We start from the raw sequence: 19,098 nt of genomic DNA on the forward strand, positions 1-19,098 counted from the left end.
TGAATCCCTGTCCTCCCGCAGCCCTCGTTGCTCAGCACCCCCCCACCCCCAGAAGCATCTTGTCCCCTGTGCCCTTCTGTGGCACAGCAGCCTTTTCAGCAGGAACCAAGCTGCTGGGCTGGAACCCGATTTCCCACTCAATAGCTGTGTGACCCTGAGCAAGTAGCTCAACCTTGCTGTGCCTTGGTTGCCTCATTCGTACAGTGGGGCCATTAAAAAGGAATCGTGATATCAGGAGAATGAAATGAGACCATGTACATAAAAAGCTTGGCAAGTGAGTGCTCCCCGGTGGATACTTTATTATTATCATTCCCAGAATGTTTTCTCCTGTTCTCCTCACATGCTAATGTCTGGGGAGAGTCCTGCCTTTCTGGGCTGTGTCAGGACTACAGGGGTCCTTCCTCCAGAAAAAATATGAAAAGTTGTATTAGTTTCCTAGGGCTTCCGGGATAAGGTCCCGCACACTGAGGAGCTTAAACAGCAGGAATGTGTTGTCTCACAGTTCTAGAGGCCAGAAGTTCAAGATCCAGGTGTGGCAGAGTGTTAGCAGGGCCACACTCTCTTTGAAGGCGCTTAGGAGGATGTGTTCCAGGTCCTTCTCCTGGCTTCGGGTAGTTTCTGGGTTATGGCAGCATAATCCCAGTCTTCCCATGTGAGTGTCTGCGTCCAAATTCCCCTTTTTGTTAGGAGACCAGTCACGTTGGACTCAGGCCTACCCTTCTCCAGTATGACCTCATATTCACTCCACTAATTGCACCCAAATGTAATTCCGGAAATAATTCTTTCCTTTCAAATAAGTTCACGTTTTGAGATACTGGGAGTTAGGACTGTAACATACAAATTGTAGGGGTCACAGTTTAACCAATAGGAAAATTATATTTTATGGCCGCATTGGTAGAGAGACAAATATTTTCATCTTCCATAGAAAACATTTTCTTTGACCTACAATGTTTTCCCTGATTTTTAAAAAATTAAAACATGTTCGTGGACCCCTAAAAGCATTGTGAACCCTGGCACTGTGCCTCCTGGGCTTGATGGAGAGTCAGGCCTGCTGCACCCTGACACCACGGTGACAATCCCATGACTCTGGGTTCCCTTGGGCCCCATCGATGGGCTGGAGGCAGCTATCCGCTATCTCCCCAGTCCATCTCCCCCACTTCCTGTTCCACTTAAGTGTTTCCCAGGTCACCAGTGTCTGTAGTCTGAGGTCTCGTGCCATCCACTTTGTCATTTAAAAAAAATAAAAATAAAAAAACTTCTCAGAGAGAGAAGCCTAATCACATATGATTTGAAAATAGAAAGTGCTGCACACATGCTAAGTCCAGTATAATAATAGTGACGCCAAGTAATTCCGTTTTGAACAAGTTGAACTTGTTAAATCAGACAGATGCCATCTGCACTATTTAAAGCCCGAGCTAGCGATATGTTTTATGCAGAAACGCTTGTCATATGAAAATTGCTGAATCCCTGAAAAAGTAAAGTGCTTTGCTCTATAGTTAGACTCAGGACACTTCTTCTCGGGGCTGGGGTGACCGCTGTAGGTAGGGAGTTGAAAGCATCTCAAGCATTTACTGAGTGCCTACTGTATGCTGAGCTTTTTGCAGTCAGCCTTGTGTCTAATCCTTGCAATCACTCTGTGAGGTAGTTGAGATTATTCAGATTTTACCAGAGACAACCCCTGAGTTCAGAGAGGTTAAGTAACTTGCCCAAGGTCACACAGCTCTCCCGTGGAGCCTGGACTGGAATCTAGGACCTCTGACTCCAAGGCCCTGACTCTTTCCAATAAATCTCTGAATAATGGGGAGAGTCACTGACCCCGGGCTTGAGAAGTCATGGGGGTCCCTAGTTCTTCATCTCCTGTGACAGTAGCAGCAGAATTAAGCTTGAGTTTCAGCAAAGGGAGCACAGGTTGGACAGAAGAAGTGCCTGACAGCCGGGGTGGGGGAGGGGAGACAGGAGAACCTGGGCGCTCCTTTTGTGATGGATTAAAAACCGCTTTTCTTCAGTTCTGCAGATGGTGATTATATGCGTGTCCTGGGGCTGCCATAAAAAAATGACCACAAACCAGATGGCTTCAAACAACAGAAATGTATTCTCTCTCCGTTCTGGAGGCTGGAAGTCTGAAATCAGGGTGTCTTCAGGGCCTCGTTCTTTCCGAAGGCTCCAGGGGAGGGTCCTTCCTGCCTCCTCTAGCTTCTGGTTTGTAGATGCAGCACTGCCGTCCGCCTCCGTCGGCACACGGCTGTCTTCTCCCTGTGCATCCTCACGTGGCCTCTTACAAAGACACCAGTCATTGAGCTCAGGGCTGCCCGAATCCAGTCTGACCTCAATTAAGTCCGTCTGCAGAAACCCCATTTCCAAGTATGGTCATGTTCTGAGGTGCCGGGTGGATGGGAATTTTGGGGGACACTTTTCAATCCAAAATAGTGATGGACCCCTGATCACATGGCCTGTACGGGGCAGTATCAGGCTCCACATATGAAAGTGCGTCCTTGTCCTGGACGATTCCAGGCTCCTTTGGGGGTTTCAGGCCTGCTACTCACAACTGCACCCCGGGGTACAGGGGGCTCAGAGAAGTGATCTGGCTCCCATAGAGTAGAAGGAGTGGAGCCTCAAGGGAGAGACGCTTTCGGGAAGACTCGAAGTAGGGTGGGGTCCCTTCCACTGTCTCCGGAGACCTGGCAGGACCACCAGCTGGTCCCTGATGGGTCATTTGTGCTCTGGGGTCTCCAGTTAGAAGTCAAGAAGGGCATCTGGTCCTTCCTCACCCCAGAGCACCCCTTGTCATGCCGTGGCCACCTGTGTTCGGTACCAACTCAGATCCAGCGTCTGTCAGGTTCCGGCCGTCGGCACTGTGGCCGCCTTCTTCGGTCGCCTAAATATTCTTTCCAGTCAGAAGAGGGTCCACCCTATTCTCATAGGGTGGTGGGGAAACAGTGCCACAACCCTCATTTGGAACTCATTTCAGAGCCCAGTGAGGTCCAGGTCATCTCGTTCCTTCTCTGGTCTGACCCAGGCATTCTCAATGGGAGGGTACCACCCCCCGAATTGGGTGAAAACTGGTTCTTGAGGGACAAGACAATCTTAGGCCATGTTGTGTAAACAGATAAGCAGAACATCTGAGGGGGTGATGACATTCCAAGGGGTGGGGGTTGAGAAGGGCAAAATGTCTCCAAAGGCTCCGTAGTGGCCCATAATGAAAGAAAGTTGAGAAACCCTGATCAGCCCAAATCTCTTTTGCTGCAGCTCCAACCACACCACCGCAGTAGCGGTGATTCTGGTTAACCCAGGGCTTATGCCATGTGGGTGCTGCTCATCTGTGTTCTCCACATCTTTCCTCTGTCGGGCGTCACCATGACTCTACGAGGTTGGGCCATTTTCTTCTCCATTTTAAAAAAGGAGTGTGCCGAGGCACAGAGAGGGTAAGTGACTTGCCCAGGGTCACACAGCTCCTAAGAGGCAGAGCTCCAGCTCATTTCCTTGTGCATTACTGTAAATTGAAGACAAGCGGATGTTCTCTTCCCAACAGCATTCTAGACAATCTAAAGACCAACGAGAAATATTCTTACTTCTTCCTGCCCGTGGATCTTTTGAGCAGAAGAAGCATTCGTCTTTTACAGCTCTTCTCATTCGTATTTGTAGTCTCACAGGAGGCCATTGTGGGTTGAATTGTGTCCTCTGAAAACATACGTTGAAGTCCTCGCCCCCAGTACCTATGACGGTGATCTTATGTGAAAATAGAGTCTTTGCAGATGTGATCAAATTAAGATGAGGTCATGCAAGATGTGGGTGAGCCCTGATCCAATGACCAGTGTCCTTATAAGAAGAGGAAATTTGGACACACAGAGAAGCCAAGTGATGACAGAGGTTGGAGAGAGGCAGCCACAAGCCAAGGAACGCTGCCAAGGATTGCCGCCCCCACCGGAGGCTGGGAGAGAGGCCGGGAACAGATGCTTTCTCAGAGGCACCGGGAGGAACCAGCCCCACCTACACCTTATCTCAGACGTCTGGCCTCTAGAACTGTGAGAGAATCAATGTGTGTTGTTTTAAGCCACCAAATGGATGGTAGTTTGGTACGGCAGCCCCAGGAAACAAATATAGAGGCGATGCCGTTTTCCACGCAAGTTGTTTGTTTTTGAGTGGATTGACCTGATTGTGTGTACATTGTGTACATTGCCCCTTCCTGTCACATGCTTCCTTTTTCCCCCGTCCCCACCTCCAGGTCTGCCTTGCCCCTGCTGGTCCCCAATACTAGTCTCCCTTTTCTGTAACCACTCTTCCTCCCGTTACAGAAAGTGGAGGTAGGAGCGGAGGGTGGCCTGAGAGGGCAGGTGGCCACTGGGGGTCACTACTGTGCCTTCTATGGTGGGCAGGTCACCAGCTGAGAAGAGGAGGGGGGGTGGGTTTTAAAGACCTGAGAAGAGCCCGGGTTGGAAAAAATTCTCCTTCATATAATTCCAATTACGTGTGGCAATCAAGACCCCGTCTTTGTAAAGGGATAAACCGAGCTTAAACTGGGCCTGCAAAGCCAGAGGACCAGGTAAGAATGAAAGGAAACAGAATGGATGCGCTGAAACCAGCAAGCAGCTTCCTGGAAGAAGCCCCCAGGGTCTCGCTTGCACTGAGACCCATATGCCTGTAGAGTGAGATGTATCTCAGTAGAAGTGTTTGCAATGAGATGAATACTGCGTGTGACGTCTAATAAACTTCTCTGGGAGTTGAGGAGTAATCAGTACAGGGAAATAAATTCTCCCCAAATAAAGGCAACATGAGTATTGATGGTGGGGTGGGAGGGCTATGATATTTGTGGCAGTCAACACATTTAAGATCTTGGGAAGAATTCATTCTCAGAACCCAACAATAATTTACTCGAGATTTAATAGTTGGCAAGTCCCCAGGCTGCTTTGGGTGGAATTTATTTTGGCACGATATAGCCCTTCTGGGAAGAAAGAGAGAAACAGACTCAGGCAGCTGGCTGTGCCCAGGAAAATGGTCTCTGCCACCTGAGGTCCCTCGCTGGTCCTGTGCAGGCTCCTGAATGGAATTCTGGGCCTGCCTCAGCCCCAGGCACTGCCCTTCGAAACTCCTGCAGACACGCCTGGCACATGCAGATGTGGGCTTTCCCACATGGTGTAAGGTGTGTGCACTGGATGTTTAGAGATCCCCTCCAGCCCGGGCTGGGGGGCGCGGGCTGATGGCCCCATTGCCTGGCCTGACTTTCGCCATCCGTCACTGCCTCTGCGTTTCCGTTCATTGTAGGTGGCAGCCTGTGGGTGCTGGTAGCCCGGCATCCTCCCGCGTTGCTTGCTGGCTGAGGCCTCGCTGGGAAGGCCACCAAGGCAGGCTCTGCTGCTAAGCCCTGGCTTCTCCCTCTTAGGCTGCCCTCTGGGGCCGGCCTCATGGAAAGGATCCAGGCCATCGCTCAGAACGTCTCGGACATTGCTGTCAAGGTGGACCAGCTGCTGCGCCACAGCCTGCTCCTGCACAGCAAGGGTGGGCGCCCGGAGCACCCCTTGACCCCCAGGAGGCCAGTGTTCTGGGGGACGTCCGGGGCGGGGCCCTGACTTCTCCCATAGCAGCTGCCCAGGCTCCTCGACCCCGTTTCAGACTCTCAGCAGGGTGACTTGGGTTCATCCCCCCCGACCTGGTGTAAGGTGCTGAGGACAGCAGAGGTCTCTCAACCTCCACTTGATGTGGGGAGCAGCAGTCTGGGGCTACAGGCCCAATCTCTGCCCCCTGAAACAGGTGGGGGTGCCTTTGGGGGGGTGTATGAGGCCTTCCCGTCCAGGCAGCAGCTGGTCCATAGCCATTTAAGCCAGCTCCTTACTGGGTCTGAACCTCCTAAGGAGAGTGGGCGTGGTGGCAGAGGGGGCAGCCAAGGCTTAGGGACGCCTTGGCGGGTAGCCTTTCAGGTGAGTAAACTCAGGCTGAATGCTGTGCCCGCTCTGCCCTACCCCTCCCACCCAGCCCAGCCCCTCCTCACACCTGTGTCTACCGGGCTCCATCTTGGACCCAGGTCCTCAGCAAGATGACCTTCTCTCCTGATAGTGTCTGAAGGCCGGCGGGACCAGTGTGAGGCACCTAGTGACCCCAAGTTTCCCGACTGCTCAGGGAAGGTGGAGGTGAGGCCTGGGGCTGAGGGTGGGCGTGACCAGCAAGGGGGCTCCTCTGTAGGGGCTATGCCCCAGACTAGCTCGGTGACCTTGTGGGGATCACTGTGGGTGGGTCCTGCCCTAGTCCCAGCCCCTGCCTCCTCCAAGACTGCTCCTGACCTTGGCCTCAGCTGTATCCCGCCAGGTCCCAAGGTGCTGCCCCTGCTACTGTGTCCTGACCTGGCTTTATTTCCCCAGGGGCGTCCTCTTTCTGGGCCTGGGAGATGGTGGTCCAGCCTGGCCCTCCCTGAGGTTCTCACTGGCCAGGACAGGGTCTTGGGGCCCTAGTTCAGTCTCTCTCCCCTGCTTCTGTCCCTCGCTGCATCTTTGGGGTGGGCCCCAGAGGCTCCATCCTGGGGGAACCTCAGGATCCCCAGGGACATGCATGCAGGGGACGCCAAGGTTGCGGGTGGGCCGGTACCGGCCCCCTGGCCCAGGCTGGCCTCTCTGCAGTGGATGCGTGCCCGCTGGACCTCTGACCCCTGCTATGCCTTCTTCGGGGTGGATGGCACCGAGTGCTCCTTCCTCATCTACCTCAGTGAGGTCGAGTGGTTTTGTCCCCCGCTGCCCTGGAGGAACGAGACGGCCACCCACACAGCCCCCAAACCCTTCCCCAAAGTCCAGGTAGGCCTGGGAGGTGGGTGGGCCAGTGAGGGGTTGGTGGACATGCCAGCTGGCCTCCCCTGGCTGGACAGCCCTGGGGGACAGTGGGAGGAACTCTTACCCCCAGTAAAACGAGGCTGCAGCTCTGCCTGGTGGGTGGGCAGGTCCCAGCCGGCCGTCCTGGACAGGAAACCAGCCTGACGGTGCCCATCCTACCTTCTGGGGATGCTGCAAAGCTGGGCTTACTTGAGGGGCAGGCTGGGGCCCTGGAGGCGCCTGCGTCATGGACTCTAATAGTAATAATAGCCGGCCCTTTTTGAGGGCTTCCTGCATGCCAGACACTATTTGTACTTAAACCCTCCAGCAGTCCTCGTGTGAGCGTATGTATCAGATGATGAACCTAGATGGGGTCGATCTAGATGAGGTCCAGAGAGCTGAGCTAACTTGCTCAAGGCATATAGTTAACTCTGGCTCCACTGGCACGCGGCCCAGCCTCCCTGCCATGTGAGCCCCTGCTCTGACCACTGCCCTCACTGCCTCCTTGTAACAGCAGGGATCCCTGGGAACTATCAGAGCTGACCACGTCCCGGAGGGCTCGGGAGGCTGGTCGGAGCTGGGCTGGGACAGACCAGCTTGGCCGGGGCGCCCCAGCTGTCAGGGCCGGTGGGCCTCTTAGGGGGAAAAGACCTAGAGCAGGCTCCAGACTCCCTGGGAGTGTGCCGGCCCCTGTCCTCAGGGCTGCAGGCGATGGCGGTGGCATAGCCACAGGTCTGGGGGTTAGAGAACCGGGGATTGGACTTCCCTCCAGGCAGTTTTCCGGAGCAACCTGTCCCACCTGCTGGAGCTGATGGGCAGCGGGAAAGAGTCTCTAATCTTCATGAAGAAACGGACCAAGCGGCTCACTGCCCAGTGGGCCCTTGCTGCCCAGCGCCTGGCGCAGAAGCTGGGGGGCACCCAGAGGGACCAGAAGCAGGTAACTTATCCTCTTTGTGTGTTCAGGGAGCTGAGCTCAGAGCTGAGAAAATGAGCTCAGGGCCTCAGGATTCCAAGTGGCACACTGGGTCTGCCCTCGAAAGAGTTTTATAGAATTTATTTGAATTTGAGCCAGAAGGGAGAGGGGAGGCAGAGTCAGGATAGATGCATGTGGTAGCTCTTTTCAGGTCTGAGGCAGAATGAAAAGCCCACCTGCTCCCTTAGGGGTCCTGCATTCTGCAAACAATCTTATTCTTGTCTGGCAGAAAAGTCATGGTGTTTGTCTGCAATGTTGGGAATAAGGTAGCCTGTTTGGGGGAGGTCTGTTGGTCCATCCATCCATCCATCCATCCATCCATCCATCCATCCATCCATCCACCCACCCACCTATCCATCCATCCATCCACCCACCCACCCACCCATCCATCCATCCATCCATCCTTCCATCCATCTAATAAGAACATACCTGACTCGCACATCACCCTGTCTATTTCTTTCAGAGTCCCTATCATTTCATGAAATTCTCTTGTCTGTGTTCACTGTTGTCTCCTCTTCCATCTGGAACGTAAGCACCTTGAGGGCAGGATGTGACCGTTTTTGTTCACCTGTATCGCCAGTGCCCAGCTCTGTTACTCTGCCTCTTGGTTCCCCCGCTAACAGAAAGCGCCTGTGCAGGCACAGCCTGGGGACAGTTTGCTGCCAGCCGGTCTCCCTGGGGTGGCAGGGCCGAGTGCTGTTGCTCCTTTGTGTTGACCCTCTGTGTCCCCTCAGATCCTCGTCCACATCGGCTTCCTGACCGAGGAGTCTGGGGACGTGTTCAGCCCAAGGGTGCTGAAGGGCGGGCCTCTGGGGGAGATGGTGCAGTGGGCGGACATCCTGGCTGCTCTCTACATCCTGGGCCACGGCCTGCGGATCACAGTGTCCCTGAAGGAGCTGCAGAGGTGAGTGCCAGGGGAGGGGAGCAGAGGAAGGGGAACCCCATCCCCAGGAGCTCCCGCTTTACCTGCTTAGTCTGCCACCCACCACCTCCTCCTCCATGGTGACACCGGGTCACATTTGGGATGCACCAAGGAAGTGTATTTGCATTGTGCTGTTCACACGGTTGAGTTCTCCATCTCCAGGTCTGCGGGTACCCTGGTGTTTGTGCTCTGGGCTGACAAATAAGGGCTGTGGAATTGAGCCATGTTATGCAGATGGGGGGGTCCCCTCTACATGCCATCCCGGTGGTCTTGGAACAGCCTTGGTGTTTCTCTTCCGGAACTGGGCTCCTTCCTGGGCCTATTCTGGGGGTTGGGGGCCAGTAAGACCTGGAGGGGGGGTGAGGTGGGCTGGTGGTGCCCACCCCTTCCCCAGTGCTTGCCTTTCTGAGGTGCCTCTGATGCTGTTGGAGGTAGGGGACTGGTGATGAGAGGGGCGTAGGATTGTGTGTGCGTGAGTGAGTCTGATTAGGTTCATTTTCAACTGCTAGATCTGTGGGATGAAGAAATGCATATGACTTTTCTTATTTTTTTATTGATGTTTATTATTTGATACATACAAAAATATCTGCGACACATGTTATGGGCCCAAGAATAGAGGGAGGTCCTGTGATTCCGCCGTCTGACCTCAGAATGAGAGTATTACCAGGACTTGTCTTTGCCTGGGGACGCCCTCTCTCACCCGTCCCCCTGCTGCCCCCCGAGGAAACCTGTAACTTGGGTTTTGTTTAGCATTCCTTTGCTTTTTGGAAAAAAACAAAAGTTTCTTTTTTACATATTCATGTATCCATAAACAGTATATGGTTTAGTTGTATTTTGGTTTGGTTTTGAGCTTTGTAAAAATGGCATATACAGTATGTCGTCTGAGACGTGCTTTCTTCACTTGCTTTATTCTGTTTCCAGGATTCATCTGTGTTGTTCCCTTTCATTTTCTCTTCTGTATAATATTCCATTGTGTGAAAGTACTATAACTATTTATCCACTATTCCTGTCTGTGGCTGTATTTTCCTGCTTTTACAAGTTATTTTAGATAATGTATTGGTGGACATACTTGTATATGTTACCTGGTGTACCTGTGTCAGTTTTTGTTGGGTATCAACTGAGGCGCACAGTGGCTGGGGCTTTGGGGTGTGTGAAAACTGAACTTTACAAGATAATGCCAACTGTTTTCCTACGTGATTGCACTAAGGCAGCCCCACCATATGTGTGTTCCCCGGGGCCACATTCTCACCCACACTCAGTGTTATCAGGCTTCCCAGCTGAGGGCGTGAAGTGGCACCATATCTTCTTAGGGTTTCCTTGACGACTAATGAGGCTGAGCATCCTGTCATATATTTGTCTGTCCTTTCCTCTTGGTGAAATGCCCATTTGTGTCATTTGCTCACTTTGCTGCTGGGTTGTTTATCATGTCCTTATGGAGTTGTAGGAGTTCTTTATATCTATTATGGGTATAAATCATGTCTGAGTTACATGTGTTTAAAAATCTCCTTATTGGATTGTCTTTGGAATTTATGTGTTTCTTTCTTTCTTTTTTTTTTTTTTTTAACAGAAGGCCTTAATTTTAATGTAATCAAACTGTTGCATCTTTTTCTTTAGGGTTAGGGATTTTTGTGCTCAATGGATGTCTGTTTCTCCTTTTCATTGTCATTTGGATGACATTGTTCTTACTTTGCCCTAGAGCATAACTACGGAAAGCCTCAGAGTTATTGGCCTGCAAATTGACTTTCTTCATCAGCCCAGTAACTTACTCAGGTGGTTTTCAAGCTAAATTGTGATTCCTGTTTGGAACCCGCCCACCATCTTGATAGTCTGTTGGGTCTAGATGTCTCTCTTTCTGGTCAGCATTTTCTCCTGGCCTTGAATGCTAGTGTTCTGTAGCACAGGCGTGTTGGAGAGAGGAGGGTGCTGATGGGGGCAGAGCCATCAACAATCCTAGGTCAACTGTCTGTCAATCACTTGGGGAGAACTTCTCGTGGCCTCGATCAGAGGGAGGTGCCAGGACCAGCCATACTGAGTAGGGGGGGAAGGAGGCTGAGGCTGGGTTGTGCTGTGAGGCCATTAAATGACCTAGTGACTTGGTTTTCATCTTCGTGGCTTGAAATTTACACCGCTGGTGTCATTCTTTTAGGCTGATACATTTGTCTCCAGTAGGCCTAGTAAAGATGCAAAGTGTCATGTAAGTGAGGATGTGAAAGGGGAGAATGGGACAGTTTCTAATGAGGGGCTGCACGGCGGTGGCAGCATTGGGAAGCACAGTTCCAGGTGGGGCAGCAGGTTCTGGGAGAGGAGGTGCCACCTTGAAATAGCACCCCCATCCCATCTGGATGAATGTCACCTGAGCTGCAAATAACCAGGCTGGGAGCTGTCCCAGAGTGCTGGTGCTGAAACTGCAGACTAGCTACCCAGTGTTGGGAGAGGGAACCAGCACAGCCCTCACTCTGGCTCTCACACTGTAGCATTTTGTTGTCAGACAAAGCTGTTCACATTGTGCAGAGCCGGGTGTGCCCACTTGCCGCCCGCCTGCACTGTGCCCACCCCCAGTTCCCTCTGAACGAGCTCATAACACTGTCTGTGAGCAGAATGCTGCAGGGGCAGCTAATGTTTGCAAATCATGAACAGACATCTTTCTCTGGCCTCGAAGCTTCCTATAGCAAAGTAAGATGAGGTGGTGGTGAGGAGGAGGGGGGAGGAAAGGGACATGATGTGTGGGAAGCCAAAAAAGTCTTGGACAGCTTGTGGATGGCACAGCCAGTGCTGTGGGTAGCCATAGACCAGACCTGCGTCACGCAGAGCAGCAAGGAAGGGTCTGGGGGCCCGTCCCCTGGGTCTCCAGAGACCCCGAGATGCAGGGGGGAGAATCCTGGGGGTGGAGGCTGTCCAGAGCCCTCATCCCACACACACAAAGTCTGCTGTGAGTGTGGAGCCCCTCCTGTCAGCATCACCAACACCTCACTCCTGCTCAAGGTGACATGAGGTCACGTTTACCAAACGGCGTTTAGCTGGATTCCTCCCTTCTGACCGAGCATCTTCTGGGGCCAGAGAGCTGAGAATGTCCTTCCTTTACTGCTCCCTCAGGGTACAGGAAGGCTTGTCCCAGGCATTTTGATCCCATGTTTAGAGTATCACCCTTCCGTGAGAGAGCAGGTATTTGACAAATCTCCCTACCAGGTAGGAGTTTAACTCAGTTGTTCTGCCTCTCAGTGCACGCTGGGGTGTCTCCTCTTTCAACCTTCACCTGGAGCCCTTACCTGCCCAGAGTACTTTCTTTCCCTCTGGCCACTTCTTGGCCCTGGCACTGGGCCTATGGTCAGCGAGGCTACCATTGCCCATCACAGCGCCAGAGCAGTGAAGATGGGGGTCACTGTACTGGGGAGCCCTGAAAGCAAGGCCCTGGTGCAAAGTACCAAGATCTGAAATACCCTCTGTTGCCATTCCTCCCACTAGACACATGCACCCACATGCATGCACATGTGTGTACAACTACACATGCACACCTATGTGTGTGCATGCATTTGCACAAACACCATGTGCACGCCCCACACATGCACACACACAAGCATATGTCTGCACACAGGTGCACAACTGCACACACATGCACACACACACACCTTTGCACACACCCCATGCACGACATGCAGCACACTGCACATGCTTGCACACGTGCACACACCACAGAATCCGTACCTTCCCACCCACAGGTTACTTCCTGCCAGTCTTGTGTGAGTCTGAAATCTCCAGAAGCAGGGTCTCCAGGAAGAGCTCACCCCATCTCCAATTTGCAGTTTGTTAAATGGGCAGGTCAGGGCTATGCCCACACAGCTCGGCCCTTGGTCCCCTGTGGGGTGTAGGTACAAGCAAACGCTCTTGCTCAGACAGGGCAGGATTGTGTAAACAGCTCAGCTACCTCAGGGAACAGCCTCAGGAAGGTGCTTTCTAAATCTGTTACCAGATATAATTTTAAAATAATAAAAAGGAAAAAAAGAAACCCACCTTACCCAAAGGACACAATACAGTATGTCTACAAAATTGACAGCACCAGCTGTGGTTGGTTGGAAGAGGTTTTAGGTGGGGATTATAACCCCTGGCTGCAGCAAAGCCTCCTGAGAAAAATACCGATGTTTGGGTCCCACTCTCAGTGTCTCTGATTTAATTGGTCAAGGGTGGGACCCAAGTGTCACGTTTTCAAAGCTCCCAGGTGATCTGAATGAGCAGTGAGGCTTGAAAAGTGGAAAAACTGAGGCTGTGGCTTCTCTAAGCACCCTTCCCACACACACGTACACAGTCTGAGGGAGGGGATAGCTGTGGGCTTGGGACATTGTAGAATGTGTGAACTAGCCTGCATGGCTTATTCAAGAGACTGTCTTCTATGTCCCTTGTTCAGGTCCTGAGGGGCAGGATTAGGGCCTGGGTGGGGGCTCAGGGCCCTCGAAGATTTGTGGAGTGTGCAGATTCCTCCCCAGCCTGCATTTGCACACCCAGAAGCCTCAATGGTACCCTTGGTAGCAGGGGTGGGGGCCCAGGAGAGGGGGTGGGCCAGGGAGGCAGCCTTTGGAGGTGGCCCAGACAGTGGGGACCCTCGCGCGTCTCCCTGGGTATCAGGTGGGAACCTGCTGACCTGGAATGGGCTTTGTGCCACGCCCTTTCTTGGATATCCTTTTTCCCCAGTGACAAATGTAAGGCTGTGAGCTCCTCAAACTCGTTTTCTGCTGGGCTTGCCCTGATGCTACAGAAACGCAGCCCTTTCCTTCCAGGGGAGATGTAAATACAGATGTGTATTGGTTTGCTAGCGTTGCTGTCTCCAAGTAGCACACACTGGGTGGCTTAAACAACAGAAACTATCGTCTCACAGTCTGGAGACCACAAGTCTGAGATCGGGGTGTTGGTAGGGTCGGTTCCTTCTGACGCTCACAGGAGAGTCTGTCTCAGGTCTCCCCCAACTCCTGGTGGTTGGCTGGCGATCTTTGGCATTCATGGGCTTAGGGTAGCGTCACCCAGATCCCCGCCTTCGTCCTCACCTGGGCTTGTCCTTGTGTGTGTGTGTGTGTGTGTGTGTGTCCATATTCCCCCTTCTTACAAGGATGCCAGTCATATTAGACTGGGGGCCCCCTCATGACCTCATGTCAACTCGATCTCTGTAAAGACCCTCTCTCCAAATAAGGTCACAATCTGAGGTACTGGGGGTTAGGGTTCCAACATAGGAATTTTGGGGGGACATAGTGCAGCCTGTAGCAAGATGGTCTCAGCGTGGAAAGGGGCCGTGGGCAGGGACACCGCTGAATCCACGCATGGTGTTGCCCTGGGTTCTGTAGGAGGCGGGACCATGGGCAGCCTCACCTCCCAGCCTCGAGGAGCCGTTCCATGCTAGCGGCGCCAGGTGAATTTGAAAATAGGTCAACAGGATATAAAGGTAATCTGAATTCTGAGAGTCGCAGCTTGTCTTCTGCCACAGAAACGTCTCCCTGGGCTGGCGAAATGACCTGTGTGGGGAAGGCGGGACAAAGATGCTGCTTGTACACGGGCTGTAGTTTATTCGCAGATGCTCCCAGCAGATGTCTTGGCCACCGACTGACCAAGCAACGAGGCTGCGCAGAGGAGCCGCTTTTCTCTGCTCCCCGCGTTTCGGTGTTTTAATTAACCGGCTCACTGGCGTGGTGTTGGGGGCAATGCACGGAACGCACATCTGGCTATGCGGCTGCGACATGTGTCGGGGTGAGGGAGGTGGCCTGCGGGAGCGGTGCGCTGGGGGATAGCCTGCAGGTGACGTCAGACGTCCCGTCCATGCCCCACCCCTCAGTTTGTGGCGGGAAGGAGAGGCGAAGCCAGAGCCCCCTGTCGGCCGCACCCTGACTCGTCCTCAGGAATGCGCAGTGGGCATTTTAAAGTTCAGCCTTTCCCGTCCCGCCTGCCCAGAACTGGCTGTACTCATCAATTTTATTTACATAATTTCAAGCATCATTAATAGTACATGGCATGAGGAAAAATTACTGAGCTCTTCCTCCAGCCATGAGTGAAATTGGGTTTAGTAGAAAATTAGTTGACTTAACTGGCAAATGATGGAAGCTGGAGAGGAGAATGTTTAAATACGGGGGACAAGGAACACAAACTCTTGGCTGTCAAGCACGCGTGGCTCCAGTGGAAATCGGTGTCCCGGCCCTTTTGTTTGTACAGTGTTTGTTCAAGGGAAATACCGGGGAAGGTCCCTGGGGAATGACAAAGGCAGGGACCACGTCCTTTGTCGAGCTCAACCCTCTGAGGAGCCGGTGGAGGCAGGCCGCAGAGTTTGAACCCATTCGGATCTGGCCATGACTGACTCAAACAGGCCGGCACCAGGCTGAACTGGTGAGCTCACACCAGCCACTGGGAGGGTGGTGCGGCCGTTTTCCGAGGGGAGATGAAGAGAAAAGCATCGTGTTTGGGGGCACCCGAAGAAGACCTTGAATTTGGGTTCAGACACGTTGAATTAGACGTGCCCACGTGGGGGCAGCTGAGTGACAGGCCCGGGGCTCAGAATGGAGACAGCGTGTTGGCAGCCAACGGTAACTGAACACAAGTGTGAATGAAAATTCCAGGTGATAGGAAACAAGGCCTGAGAAGGGGAGGCCAGGAGGATCTGAAGTGATGGATGCCAAAGGAGAAGATGCTTCTAGAAGGAGGGTGTGACCAGTGATATCAAATGCTCATGAAAAGTAAGAAAGAGGTACAACTCCGCTGCTCAGGCCTCAGAGCAAGGGCGGGACTGGCCTGGGACTTTTTTTATTCCTGGTGAAGCCCGCAGAAGCCTAGGATGGTGCAGAAGCCTCATGTGCCTCCCAACTTGCCCTCAAATCATAAAGGGCCTTGGGCGAAAGGGTGGCCTTTTCATGGGAGCCACACTGGTCTTTTCTAAGCTGTTCTGGAGTAGGCCCAGAGCCCCTCACGTTCACATGCAGCCTCCAGGCTGCGTCTCTCCTTTGAACCACAGGGTTTGTACCAATCGGGCCGAGAACAGAATCCCACCCATCACCATGCTCTCCAAGGCCCTGCACAGCTTGGTTCTCAACAATGGTTGGCAGGACTGGATAGAAGAGCGAGAGCCCTGGCACCTGAGAATCACCTGAGGAACTGAAAACCAGCATCCCGATCGATGTCCAGGCCCCACCCCAGAGCCATAAGGTGGCACCTCTGGGGTCGGCCTGGGCATCAGGAGCCGTGACGATATCTCGGTGATTCTAACCTGCACCCAGGCCTGAGAGCCACTGTCCTCACGCACTTAAAGCAGAGCTTGGAGGAGAGAAACCTCGATTCGTGCTCAGCATTTAGAGGCATTTGTTATATAAATTGGACCCGTCTGCAAGGAAGGAGGCAGGGAACAGCCAAAGGGACGCGCTCTGGTTCCTCTTCTCGCAGCAGGAGTGCGGCAGCCCCCGGAGCTGTAGGGATGAGTGTGTGGTTTCATCCAGCTCTCCTGGGAGCTGCAGCCCCTATTCTTAGCCCTGAGTTTGCTTACTAAGAAGGAACACTGGGGAAGAAAGTGTCAGCTTTGAACAACCAGGCCACCCAGGTGGGGATGCTACTCCCTGGGGGTTCCCTTCAGAAGCTTCAGCCCCTGGTCCCCTTGGCTCTGGCTGAGGCACGGCTGGAATGTGCTCCCATCTGTTTTCCCTTTGAATTCCCTTTTCCTCCAAGCCCTGACTCTGCTAGGGACCTGGCAGTTCTTAGCAGTGGTCCCTGATCCTCCAAGAGCCTTTTTGTGAGAGACGGGAGCTGAGGGTGGGCCCCTCACGATGGCGTCATCAGGCTGCTTCTTTTGGGCACAGGGAGGTCAGCCCATCCTGGGCAAGAGAAGAAAACGCTGCAGGAGATCATTCCTTCCTCGTTAGCGATCCTCCCCTCCCTTCCTAAAGCAGCTCATTAGATGCCCAGTTAACTCTCCAGGTTGCCTTCTTTATGTCCCCTTGTGCTGTTGGGAAGAAGCAGTGGCCTGCTCTAGTAATGGGCCATGGGAGAGAGACGGGGGGCAGTGGCATCATGCTCAGGAGATGGGGCACTGGGCAGGGTCAGAGGGACAGCAGGCCCCTGGGGAGACAGAAACGTTCTGGCTCCCAGCCAGCGTGCTCCGGTAATGAGATGGATCTGGGAGAAACTGACATTCCCTGTGTGCACTTTAGCACCTGGGCCAAAGATCTTGGAGCACTTTGTAAGAACTCTTTTTAATTAGGTCCTTCCCACACAGAGAAGAGAGAGAGGGAGAGAATCGTTTGTTCTAGAATTTGAGCACCACCTAGAGAAGTTATTTGCAGCCACAGACTAAAGGCACAGGGGAGAAATAAAACCAGATGATTTTTAGCCTAGAAGGGACCGTGGAGGTCCATCCAAGTGTCACATTATGGGAGTGGAGGCAGACACCAGAATGATTGTGTGTCCGTGCAAGGCCATCAGCAAGTGCATGCTGGAGCTCACACCCACAGTGCTTTTCATTGTGTCAGAGCTCAGCTCTTTGATTCCCAGCCGAGGGTTGTTTTTCTTTCTATTGGGTGTGGATTTTTTTTTCTCCTTCCTGGTCCCATCTACTGATCCTACCTTTTGAACTTCTAGCGAAGAGTAGAGTTGTTTCTTCTCTGGATATTTGCTGAGTCCCCACACTGTGGCCAGCTGGGAGTCCAGGGGGAGGGGCTGTCCTGGAGAAGATGGGGACACGGGCGTCTCTGGGAAGCAGAGAGCTGAGCATGTCCTCGTGGGGCCACCACGGGTCCCATGGGCATGGACAGGTGCACTTTTAAAAAAAATTGTTGTAAAATATACATAACATAAAGTGACCATTTTAACCATTTCTAAGTGGACAGTTCAGCGGCATTAAGTACATTCACACGACTGTGCAGCCATCACCACCGTCGATCTCCAGAACTTTCGTATCTTCCCAAATGGAAACTCTGTCCCCATTAAACACTGACTCCTCTTCCCCCTCCCTCCAACAGGGTGGCTTTCATGGGGATTAATTTGGGTTGGGCCTGGGGGCCAGACGATAAGCAGGTGACCCACAGAACAGCTCTGTTTCCCTAGATTACCCGTTCCCCCTTTCATCTTGTATTTGGGTTCCCACTCAGGTGGCCTGGGGACATTTAGAAATATATTCCAACCACCCAATTTGGGAATTCCATCTTTCCCAAGCACTGGGTGTGGTAGTGAGAGGGCAGGCGGGGGCGCTATGTCCTATCACCCTGAGATGCTGCCTCTCCCCAACTCCCCTGTGCACTGGGGGTGGGGAGGTGCTGAGAGACGCAGCCCCCCCACCCCCAGCTTTGGGCTAAAAGTCCAAAGAGAAATGAGGAACTTGGCATTGGACATACAAAAACGTCTGGACAGGGGCCTTTCGAGGAGTCAGTGCAGAAGGTGGAATTGCACGGCCAGGCCTCCCTGGGAACCGTTGGCTGAAGGTTGTCAGGAGATATTTTTCAATTCATGTCACTACTGCAACCAAGTACTTAGCGTAAAATTGCCCATAAAAGTGAACTTAAATCATGAGCGATAAAACCACAGCCCCCTCTCCCGTAGCTGACCCTCCGCTGTCCTCTCGTCAAGCTCAGAGTCTTTGTGACAAGAGTAATGAGGCAGCTGCTCACACTCATCTCCCGGGAAGTCACCTTAAATTGAAAATCCTTGTCTCCTGGGCTGGGGAGACCGTGTGGCTTCTCATTAACTCCTCCCGGGAAGGGGACCTGCAGTCCCCAGGCCAGTTATCTCTCTTCCTCCTTCCTACGTATGTCCTTGCAGGACGAGAGGGCCACTTGTGCCCAGACCAGACCAGGAGGCTAGTCGCCCTCTGGAAGAGCCGGGAGCCACCTGTCACCCTTGGGTTCCTCTCACTCACGCACCCTCTCTCTCTTGAGAGACTTTTCCTGACCAAACTTCCAACCTTTAAACCGTTCTTACTAAGGGGCTTCACCTGGTTCATTGGTTTGTTTATTCACTCATGAACACAACAGGTACTTATTGGGCCAGACCGGGTCCTGACTCTGGGCTCTCAAAGATGAACTGGCCCTGCCTCCAGGGGCTCAGTCCTAAGGAGGTGACTCTGAACAGTGTAGAGGGAGGGCTGGGGGAAGGGTGGAGGGAGCCTGGGACAGGGGTGTCTTACTCTGCCCAGGGGTCCAAGGAAGACTTCCTGGAGGAGGAGGCAGAGGTTTGAGTGAAGGATCAGGAGGTAAGAAATCTCCAGATTCTAGGTGAGAAATGACCAGGGCCTTAAAGTGGGCTGTGTGTGAGTTGGGGGTGGAAGCACGGTTAGAAAGGTGCTGCCAGACTCGGAAATTCAGAAGATAGAACCGACGACTAAAAGTAATAGTAATTAGTGGAACTTTCACTCACCTTGCCTCACTTGATCCTACCAGGAACCCTGTAAGGCAGGCATTTTTACT

At 52.9% G+C, this 19,098-nt stretch overlaps 1 protein-coding gene across 4 annotated transcripts in view; it reads left to right on the plus strand.

Annotated features, from left to right (window-relative positions):
• MGAT5B (alpha-1,6-mannosylglycoprotein 6-beta-N-acetylglucosaminyltransferase B) overlaps window positions 1–19,098 on the plus strand; it is a 68,830-nt gene that overhangs the window by 21,657 nt on the left and 28,075 nt on the right. For 3 of the 4 annotated variants that reach the window (XM_074319630.2, XM_074319631.2, XM_074319629.2), the window contains exons 4-8: window positions 5,378–5,493; window positions 6,049–6,122; window positions 6,606–6,776; window positions 7,564–7,728; window positions 8,499–8,668. In XM_074319630.2, coding sequence (XP_074175731.2) covers window positions 5,378–5,493; window positions 6,049–6,122; window positions 6,606–6,776; window positions 7,564–7,728; window positions 8,499–8,668 — 696 coding nt within the window. The remainder of the gene's footprint in view (window positions 1–5,377; window positions 5,494–6,048; window positions 6,123–6,605; window positions 6,777–7,563; window positions 7,729–8,498; window positions 8,669–19,098) is intronic. The other variant, XM_074319632.2, reaches the window with a different exon arrangement.

The sequence above is a fragment of the Rhinolophus sinicus genome, chromosome 12 (assembly GCF_057876585.1).
Source record: "Rhinolophus sinicus isolate RSI-liver-muscle chromosome 12, RSI-T2T, whole genome shotgun sequence".
Classification (NCBI taxonomy): domain Eukaryota; kingdom Metazoa; phylum Chordata; class Mammalia; order Chiroptera; family Rhinolophidae; genus Rhinolophus; species Rhinolophus sinicus.